Here is an 11,314-nt window from a genome sequence, read left to right on the forward strand (position 1 = left end):
TGTTTGGGGTTTTCTGTTTTTAGTGGCAATGTTACTAAAAGTTCACTTTGATATAGAACAAAAACGAGGGCATAAATTTGCTTTTCACAAGGCTACTCTCTTAATATTGCTGGATTATCTATTTATCCATTCATTGAATAAATACATCTTAACTACCTTCCATTTGCCATATGCTGCTCTTGGCTGATTATGTGGCAGTGAACAATGTAAACTTAGTAGGGGGATACATTCAGTAAACAAGAAATGAACGAAAATTTTGAATAGAGATAAGTACAATGAAGAAAATAAGACAGTGATATAGTAATGTAATAGGAGGATAGTACTTGAGATTGGAGGGTTAGAAAAGGCCTCTCTGGGGAATTATCTTTTGAGCAGAGATCTTAATGACAGAAGAAACAAGTCAAGGCAAATAAGAGGATTCTAAAGCAAGAGTAAACTTGCTTTAAAAGAAGATAGTGTGCCTAGAGCATGAGTAAAAGAGGAACAGTGGTCTATGGTGAGTCACAGAGCTAAATGGGTAGGCCATGTAAAGAGGGGCAGAGTGGAGTCTGCACATTATCTGAAGTAGAGGAGAAGCCATTGGAGAGTATTAAGCAGGAAGAATAACAAGATCATTCTGAGCGTCTATGTGGAAAATAGGATCATAGGCAATGGTGGGAGCAAGGAGATGGACTGCATTTTCAACTTCATCAGAGATGAAGGGGTAATAGAAATAGTGAGACATCACTCTTTGTTCAAACCTAAATCTAGAAGCTATGCATGTCTCCATTCTCTCCTTCACACCAGATTCACCACCCTGACCAGCTAACTCTGACTGCTATACATGCCAATCCATCTGTCTTCCTGTCTACCACTTCCATCCTAGTCTAGGCTATCCTTCACTCTCACCTCTATTATATGAAAATACCACAATGTATTTAGTCTTTTTTTTATTGATAGTTATTGGGTTGTTTCCATTTGCAGAGGTATTATAAATAATACAGCTATGAACATTTTTGTACGTGATTTTTGGTTACAAACGCATATCGATTTCTACTGGGAATATTCTTAGGAGTAAACTGCTGATCTTGCATGCTAAGTTGCTTCAGTCACGTCTCCTCTTCTTAATTTTTTTGAATAAATTAAATTTTTATCACCTAATTTTCCTCATAGAAAAGAAAGTGTTAGCACTCAATCATGTCCAACTCTTTGCGACTCCATGGACTGGAGCCCACCAGGCTCCTCTGTCCATGGGATTCTCCAGGTGAGAATACTAGAGTGGGTTGCCATCCCCTTCTCCAAGGGATCTTTCCAAACCAGGAATCAAACCCAGGTCTCCTGCATTGTAGGCAGATTCTTTACCATCTGAGCTATCAGGGAAGCCCAACTAGTTTATTAATTATATATTCTACTACTCTTTTCATGCTCACCCTAAAGATGACAGTATATATAATTGACTTATTAGAGAATATCATTAAAAATATTTTAACCACTACCTACCCCCAAAATTCAAGCATTCTATAATAGTTGAATTTCACTTGATCCTTATGTAGTATTATCTAATACTGTTATACATTTTAATTCTTTCCATCTCATATCCTGAAGATACCATTATTGTTATTATTTTTATTCAATCAATCTCCATTTAGAGTTCCCCACACATTTACTCTTTTAATTATTCTTCATTCTTTCCCACTTCCCTGTGCTTCCAACTAGGATCACATTTTAACATTTCCTTCATAGCAGATCTATTTGCTTGAAAATATCCTTACTGATTATTTTTTTCATGAATACTCTCACTGGGTATAGAATTCTAGATTAGAACTTATTTTCCTACAGAAAGATGATGAGAATATTTTCTGGCTTCTGTTGTTTCTTTTGAAAACTCATCTGTCAGACTTACTGCTAGATGAGCCTCTGAGGGACTATAAATATAAAAGAAGCTTAGGAGTGAATCTCAAGAAATATCAACATCGGGGGCCAAAAGAGGAGACTAAGAGAAAGTGAGTAGTGAGGCTGAAGGAGAAACAAGAAAATGTCAGGTCTTTTTAAAGGAGGGTGTAGCAAGCGGCATCAAATGATACTGATATGTCAAGCAATTTGTGAAATGAAAATGGATAGGTGGATTTGGTAGGGTGAAGGGAATTTTTTAGCTTCATGAAAAGTTTTGGTGACTTTTTGAGAAAGAAAGAAAATTTGAGTTAAAAAACTAAGAAGTGAAGAAAGAAAATATGGGCATATATTTTGAGTGATTTTGCTACAAAAAAGAAAATATAAATCAGGTGGTGCCTCAAGGATTACGTGGGACAGCAGGAGAGGGTGTTCAATAAGAGACATATCAGCATGAATATATGCTGAAGGGAATTATCCAGTAGAGAAAGATAAATTGATGACGCATGGAAATGGATAACTGAAAAAAGAGTTTGAACAGTCAAGAGAGAGTCAGATCCAGTGCCAAAATAAAGGACAGAAGTACAAAGAGTTAATCTATCTGTGTAACAGCAGTGACGGTTAAGCTATATGGATACAAATGCAATAGGTTGGATGATCAGACATTGCCAAAAATGAAGAAATTATTTTTTCACAGATCCAAAGTTCTCAGTATATAAAATAGAATTCTGCAGGCAGGAATATTGGAGTGGGAGGCCACTCGCTTCTCCATGGGATCTTCCTGACCCACAAACTGAACCTGGGTCTCTCGCATTGCAGGCAGATTCTTTACTGTCTGAGCCACCAGAGAAGCCCCTCAAATCAAGGATATATCCTCAAATAAAGGAAAATAAGAAGCTATTGGAGCTTCCCCAGTGTATATAACAAAAAGTAGGTTAAGGAATAGAGGGCGTGACAAAGGAACACTGAGAGAGATTAAACATAATCGCTAACCAAGGAAAAAAGTAAAGTGAATTTATAAAACATAAACAGACAGTGAGATCAAAGAATTATTGAAGTCAGAGTGTAAGAGGAAGTCAGTGTGCAATTCTCAAGAGTAAGATTTTGGAGATACTGTAATTATAATCAAGTTCAAGGTTCAATACTATCATAAATAACAAAGAATGAAAATCTCTTAAATCTTAGGGGTGTTATTTCGTAAGAAGCATGTAACTTTATTTTAATTCAACATTTAGAATCTACTTTTTGATCTGCAATCTTATTCCTACTATATGTACTGTAATGAATGATAAAATTGTATGTAATTCTACTCATTTTTTATTTTCCTCACCCAGCCTTTACTGTGTCAGGTCTTTCCTGGCCTGAAAATTGTGTTTTTTATTCCACTTTTCCCTCTAATGTTTAAAAAGTTATAAATTCTACTCTGTCAGGGTTTCCAATAAACTAACCAAAATTACATGTGTAACCATGTCGAAGACTGATCATCACCTATTTCTTCTTATCAAACAAGGCAAGGTTCATAAATGCTTTTTGTGTGACTAATATGGCTATGACTTACACATTGTTGTTTCCTATACTATTTTAGTTTGTCTGTTTTCATAAAATAACATAATTATCATTTTATAATAAACTTTATGTAGTATTATTATAGGATAAATGCTTATTTAGATTTACTGATAATGCTTGGGAGCTTCTTTGCTTCCTTAAAGAGATAAAATGACATTGCTTATATGCTATTACTTAAGAGGAAAAAAAACAAAGTTTACTCTAATCCTGAAAATAAAAATCATGCTATACAATGAAAAATGCTGAAAACCTCATGAATTACTCAGGAAAAAAATAAAAAACTAGGCCAAAACTCACTGAGTGCTGGGCCATTTGGCAAACTGACTTACAGCAAATGGTCCCTCAACACACTAATCATTTTGGAAAGCAGCTTTTAGAAAGCTGATTTTCAGCAAATTTGTGTCAACAAAATTTATATTAGCTGATGTTAGTGTCCTTCTATAAACTTCTGATAATAAATTGTCAGATGAGCATTACATACTTATCTACATCACACTGAGGTCTGTGACAATATACTGATCCTGCCATTAGAGTATTCATGGACAAGAAATTGGTAGTCTTAGTAATTGAATAAAAACAATACTAATTTTACAATGCAAAAGATAGAACTATTTCCTCTTTTGTCTTTATCTCAATATTAAAGCTGTCCAAATAGGTGGTAGATCTAAAAATGTGGAAATTAATTATAATAACAGTGACAACACAAAAAAGAAAAGAACTGGATTAAATTATATTTTCTTTTCTTTTGCAGAAGTTGAAAAACACATAAGATGGCTACTCTGGAAAGAAACAACTTTCCCAACACGGAAACAGAATCAAGCACTACACAAAGAAATGGACGCCACCATGCCCAATCAGAAGACAGCTCCAGACGCTATGGAACTGGCTATGAACAAACCTTCAATGGATCTGGACGCAGGAGACACAGAGATTCCAGTGTTAATGAGGCCAGTGAAGGCGAAGGATATTCAGGAGATGTAGGGAGGCATTCTGTGACCACCCAAGGAAGGTCCGGATCCACTTCAAGGAATCAACGTGGGTCTTCCCATGGCCAGGCAGGAGACACATCTCGGCGATCAGAGTCACGTCATGGGCAGGCAGACAGCCATAGGCAGAGAGAATCTGTCCACGGAGACTCTGGATCAAGAACTTCCCACGGACAGGGGAGTCGCCATGAACAATCGAGAGACAGCTCCAGACGCTCTGGGACTGGCCACGGACAAAGCTCCACTGGATCTGGAAGCAGGAGACACAGGGAATCCAGTGTTAGTCAGGCCACTGACAGTGAAGGATATTCAGGAGATGAAGGCAGGCATTCTGTGACCACCCAAGACAGGTCCGGATCCACTTCAAGGAACCAACGTGGGTCTTCCCATGGCCAGGCAGGAGACACCACTAGGCGCTCAGAGGCACATCATGGGCAGGCAGACACACATAGGCAGAGAGAATCTGTCCACGGAGACTCTGGATCAAGAACTTCCCACGGACAGGGGAGTCGCCATGAACAATCGAGAGACAGCTCCAGACGCTCTGGGACTGGCCACGGACAAAGCTCCACTGGATCTGGAAGCAGGAGACACAGGGAATCCAGTGTTAGTCAGGCCACTGACAGCGAAGGATATTCAGGAGATGAAGGCAGGCATTCTGTGACCACCCAAGGAAGGTCCAGATCCACTTCAAGGAACCAACATGGGTCTTCCCATGGCCAGGCAGGAGACACCACTAGGCGCTCAGAGGCACATCATGGGCAGGCAGACACACATAGGCAGAGAGAATCTAGCCATGGAGACTCTGAATCCAGAACTTCCCACGGACAGGGGAGTCGCCATGAACAATCGAGAGACAGCTCCAGACGCTCTGGGACTGGCCACGGACAAAGCTCCACTGGATCTGGAAGCAGGAGACACAGGGAATCCAGTGTTAGTCAGGCCACTGACAGTGAAAGATATTCAGGAGATATAGGGAGGCGTTCCGTGACCACCCAAGGAAGGTCTGGATCCACTTCAAGGAACCAACGTGGGTCTTCCCATGGCCAGGCAGGAGACACATCTCGGCGCTCAGAGTCACGTCATGGGCAGGCAGACAGCCATAGGCAGAGAGAATCTAGCCATGGAGACTCTGGATCCAGAACTTCCCACGGACAGGGGAGTCGCCATGAACAATCGAGAGACAGCTCCAGACGCTCTGGGACTGGCCACGGACAAAGCTCCACTGGATCTGGAAGCAGGAGACACAGGGAATCCAGTGTTAGTCAGGCCACTGACAGCGAAGGATATTCAGGAAATGAAGGCAGGCATTCTGTGACCACCCAAGGAAGGTCCGGATCCACTTCAAGGAACCAACGTGGGTCTTCCCATGGCCAGGCAGGAGACACATCTCGGCGCTCAGAGTCACGTCATGGGCAGGCAGACAGCCATAGGCAAAGAGAATCTAGCCATGGAGACTCTGGATCCAGAACTTCCCACGGACAGGGGAGTCGCCATGAACAATCGAGAGACAGCTCCAGACGCTCTGGGACTGGCCACGGACAAAGCTCCACTGGATCTGGAAGCAGGAGACACAGGGAATCCAGTGTTAGTCAGGCCACTGACAGCGAAGGATATTCAGGAGATGAAGGCAGGCATTCTGTGACCACCCAAGGAAGGTCCGGATCCACTTCAAGGAACCAACGTGGGTCTTCCCATGGCCAGGCAGGAGACACATCTCGGCGCTCAGAGTCACGTCATGGGCAGGCAGACAGCCATAGGCAAAGAGAATCTAGCCATGGAGACTCTGGATCCAGAACTTCCCACGGACAGGGGAGTCGCCATGAACAATCGAGAGACAGCTCCAGACGCTCTGGGACTGGCCACGGACAAAGCTCCACTGGATCTGGAAGCAGGAGACACAGGGAATCCAGTGTTAGTCAGGCCACTGACAGCGAAGGATATTCAGGAGATGAAGGCAGGCATTCTGTGACCACCCAAGACAGGTCCGGATCCACTTCAAGGAACCAACGTGGGTCTTCCCATGGCCAGGCAGGAGACACCACTAGGCGCTCAGAGGCACATCATGGGCAGGCAGACACACATAGGCAGAGAGAATCTGTCCACGGAGACTCTGGATCAAGAACTTCCCACGGACAGGGGAGTCGCCATGAACAATCGAGAGACAGCTCCAGACGCTCTGGGACTGGCCACGGACAAAGCTCCACTGGATCTGGAAGCAGGAGACACAGGGAATCCAGTGTTAGTCAGGCCACTGACAGCGAAGGATATTCAGGAGATGAAGGCAGGCATTCTGTGACCACCCAAGGAAGGTCCAGATCCACTTCAAGGAACCAACATGGGTCTTCCCATGGCCAGGCAGGAGACACCACTAGGCGCTCAGAGGCACATCATGGGCAGGCAGACACACATAGGCAGAGAGAATCTAGCCATGGAGACTCTGAATCCAGAACTTCCCACGGACAGGGGAGTCGCCATGAACAATCGAGAGACAGCTCCAGACGCTCTGGGACTGGCCACGGACAAAGCTCCACTGGATCTGGAAGCAGGAGACACAGGGAATCCAGTGTTAGTCAGGCCACTGACAGTGAAAGATATTCAGGAGATATAGGGAGGCGTTCCGTGACCACCCAAGGAAGGTCCGGATCCACTTCAAGGAACCAACGTGGGTCTTCCCATGGCCAGGCAGGAGACACATCTCGGCGCTCAGAGTCACGTCATGGGCAGGCAGACAGCCATAGGCAGAGAGAATCTAGCCATGGAGACTCTGGATCCAGAACTTCCCACGGACAGGGGAGTCGCCATGAACAATCGAGAGACAGCTCCAGACGCTCTGGGACTGGCCACGGACAAAGCTCCACTGGATCTGGAAGCAGGAGACACAGGGAATCCAGTGTTAGTCAGGCCACTGACAGCGAAGGATATTCAGGAGATGAAGGCAGGCATTCTGTGACCACCCAAGGAAGGTCCGGATCCACTTCAAGGAACCAACGTGGGTCTTCCCATGGCCAGGCAGGAGACACATCACGGCGCTCAGAGTCACGTCATGGGCAGGCAGACAGCCATAGGCAGAGAGAATCTAGCCATGGAGACTCTGGATCAAGAACTTCCCACGGACAGGGGAGTCGCCATGAACAATCGAGAGACAGCTCCAGACGCTCTGGGACTGGCCACGGACAAAGCTCCACTGGATCTGGAAGCAGGAGACACAGGGAATCCAGTGTTAGTCAGGCCACTGACAGCGAAGGATATTCAGGAGATGAAGGCAGGCATTCTGTGACCACCCAAGACAGGTCCGGATCCACTTCAAGGAACCAACGTGGGTCTTCCCATGGCCAGGCAGGAGACACCACTAGGCGCTCAGAGGCACATCATGGGCAGGCAGACACACATAGGCAGAGAGAATCTGTCCACGGAGACTCTGGATCAAGAACTTCCCACGGACAGGGGAATCGCCATGAACAATCGAGAGACAGCTCCAGACGCTCTGGGACTGGCCACGGACAAAGCTCCACTGGATCTGGAAGCAGGAGACACAGGGAATCCAGTGTTAGTCAGGCCACTGACAGCGAAGGATATTCAGGAGATGAAGGCAGGCATTCTGTGACCACCCAAGGAAGGTCCAGATCCACTTCAAGGAACCAACGTGGGTCTTCCCATGGCCAGGCAGGAGACACATCACGGCGCTCAGAGTCACGTCATGGGCAGGCAGACAGCCATAGGCAGAGAGAATCTAGCCATGGAGACTCTGGATCCAGAACTTCCCACGGACAGGGGAGTCGCCATGAACAATCGAGAGACAGCTCCAGACGCTCTGGGACTGGCCACGGACAAAGCTCCACTGGATCTGGAAGCAGGAGACACAGGGAATCCAGTGTTAGTCAGGCCACTGACAGCGAAGGATATTCAGGAAATGAAGGCAGGCATTCTGTGACCACCCAAGGAAGGTCCGGATCCACTTCAAGGAACCAACATGGGTCTTCCCATGGCCAGGCAGGAGACACCTCTAGGCGCTCAGAGTCACGTCATGGGCAGGCCGACACACATAGGCAGAGCGAATCTTTCCATGGAGACTCCGGTCCCAGCAGTTTCCCCGAAGAGGTGGGCCCCTATGAGCAATCAGGAAACCGTTATTAGAGAGAAGTTAACCCAAAAAAAGAAAAAAAGTATTATTTTAAAGAGTAGCAGAATGTCAAGGCTTTGAAACAAGAAAATTATCATTAATCTTTCTGGAAACTTTCATTTTTTTCTCTTTATTTGGACTTAGTGGACTATTTTTTTAGCCTAGTTTTTTCTCTTCCTTTTTAGAACAGTTTAATATGACAGTCAGAAACTGGTTTTGGATGTAATCTATATCATAGATGCTCTTATTTAGAAAGTGAATATTTAGAGTTTGGCATTCAAGTAGCATTTTTCTCTTGAGAGGTTAAATATCCAGATTGGTTCTCAATATATTCAATAATGTCAAAGGAAATAGTATATAGTCACTTTCCATTTATCAAGGCTGCTTTATATTGTAATGGGTTTGCACACCTGCTTCTATTATCCTCTTATTAGAACTCTGTATTATTCTGCATTCATTAATCTCCTTGGGCATGTAGAATCCAGTAAAATAATCTACATCAAAATTGAAAATAAACAATTGATCATATATCATAGTATGTCTCTTCCATGCTTATTTTTCATATACCCTAAAAGATTTATTTCCCCAACGTAAGAATAACACCTTTTTCCTCTTTCACTGAAAACTATTTGCAAATGGCAGATGTATATCACACCAAAAATAAATAAATAAGGAATACAAGGAAGAAGTAATTTAATTAAATCCTGTATTTTACTCCAACATAGTCATTGTTCCATGTATTCATCATCAGGATGAATAAAACAAGCTCAGTTCTTCTAATTAGACTCAAACAATATTATGTCTATGCTTGCGCTCCATAAGCAACACAAAAGGGGCACTACCCACAGTGAGTATCCTTCTTTCTTGCCTGAGGTGCTGTCCCCAAATAACTCCTACAAAGCTACAAAGTTGGCAGCACCAAATATGCAGGTCTCATGGATTTGCCACAGACATAGATATGGAAAAAATGCTTCTTTCCATTTTGGTGACACATTTGCCTCTTTAGCCTCAAAGGCAACCAATTGAACTCCCACTGAAGGCCCTTCTCTAGAGGAGTCAGGACTAACATTCTGAATAATTTAAATTATAACAAAGGAAATAGTGCTGACCTAGCCTCACTAAGGGGGAGGTTGATAGAAAGACAGTGATGGCTATTACACCAGAGATAGCCAGATACATAAGAGCTCAGTCAGTTCAGTTCAGTCGCTCAGTTGTGTCTGACTCTTTGCAACCCCATGAATTGCAGCACGCCAGGCCTCCCTGTCCATCACCATCTCCCAGAGTTCGCTCAAACTCACATTTATTGAGTCGGTGATGCCATCCAGCCATCTCATCCTCTGGCATCCCCTTCTCCTACTGCCCCCAATCCCTCCCAGCATCAGAGTCTTTTCCAATGAGTCAACTCTTCACATGAGGTGGCCAAAGTACTGGAGTTTCAGCTTTAGCATTGTTCCTTCCAAACAAAACCCAGGACTGATCTCCTTTAGGATGGACTGGTTGGATCTCCTTGCAGTCCAAAGGACTCTCAAGAGTCTTCTCCAACACCACATTTCAAAAGCATCAATTCTTCGGTGTTCAGCCGTCTTCACAGTCCAACTCTCACATCCATACATGACTACTGGAAAAACCATAGCCTTTACTACATAGACATTTGTTGGTAAAGTAATGTCTCTGCTTTTGAATATGCTATCTAGGTTGTTCATAACTTTTCTTCCAAGGAATAAGCATCTTTTAATTTCATGGCTGCAATCACAATCTGCAGTGATTTTGGAGCCCAAAAAAATAAAATCTGACACTGTTTCCCCATCTATTTCCCATGAAGTGATGGGACCATATGCCATGATCTTCGTTTTCTGAATGTTGAGCTTTAAGCCAACTTTTTCACTCTCCTCTCTCACTTTCATCAAAAGGCTTTTTAGTTCCTCTTCACTTTCTGCCATAAGGGTGGTGTCATCTGCATATCTGAGGTTATTGATATTTCTCCTGGCAATCTTGATTCCAGCTTGTGCTTCTTCCAGCCCAGCGATTCTCATGATGTACTCTGCATAGAAGTTAAATAAGCAGGGTAACAATATACAGCCTTGACATACTCCTTTTCCTATTTGGAACCAGTATGTTGTTCCATGTCCAGTTCTAACTGTTGCTTCCTGGCCTGCATATAGGTTTCTCAAGAGGCATGTCAGGTGGTCTGATATTCCCATCTCTTTAAGAATTTTCCGGAGTTTATTGTGATCCACACAGTCAAAGGCTTTGGCATAGTCAATAAAGCAGAAATAGATGTTTTTCTGGAATTCTCTTGCTTTTTCCATGATCCAGCAGATGTTGGCAATTTGATCTCTGGCTCCTCTGCCTTTTCTAAAACCAGATGAACATCTGGAAGTTCACAATTCACGTATTACTGAAGCCTGGCTTGGAGAATTTTGAGCATTATGTTACTAGAGTGTGAGATGAGTGCAATTGTGTGGTAGTTTGAGCATTCTTTGGCATTGTCTTTCTTTGGGATTGGAATGAAAATGGACCTTTTCCAGTCCTGTGGCCACTGCTGAGTTTTCCAAATTTGCTGGAATATTGAGTGCACCACTTTCATAGCATCATCTTTCAGGATTTGAAATATAGGAATTCCATCACCTCCACTAGCTTTATTCATAGTGATGCTTTCTAAGGCCCACTTGACTTCACATTCCAGGATGTCTGGCTCTAGGTGAATGATCACACCATCGTGATTATCTTGGTCGTGAAGATCTTTTTTGTACAGTTCTGTGTATTCTTG

At 43.6% G+C, this 11,314-nt stretch overlaps 1 protein-coding gene across 1 annotated transcript in view; it reads left to right on the forward strand.

The window, feature by feature from the left end:
* HRNR (hornerin) overlaps window positions 1–4,416 on the forward strand; it is a 90,517-nt gene extending 86,101 nt beyond the window's left edge. Inside the window, exon 14 of the mRNA XM_052637321.1 lies at window positions 4,187–4,416. Coding sequence (XP_052493281.1) covers window positions 4,187–4,416 — 230 coding nt within the window. The remainder of the gene's footprint in view (window positions 1–4,186) is intronic.
* The last annotated feature ends 6,898 nt before the right edge of the window (window positions 4,417–11,314 follow it).

This window comes from Budorcas taxicolor, chromosome 3, assembly GCF_023091745.1.
Source record: "Budorcas taxicolor isolate Tak-1 chromosome 3, Takin1.1, whole genome shotgun sequence".
In the NCBI taxonomy this organism is placed as follows: Eukaryota; Metazoa; Chordata; class Mammalia; order Artiodactyla; family Bovidae; genus Budorcas; species Budorcas taxicolor.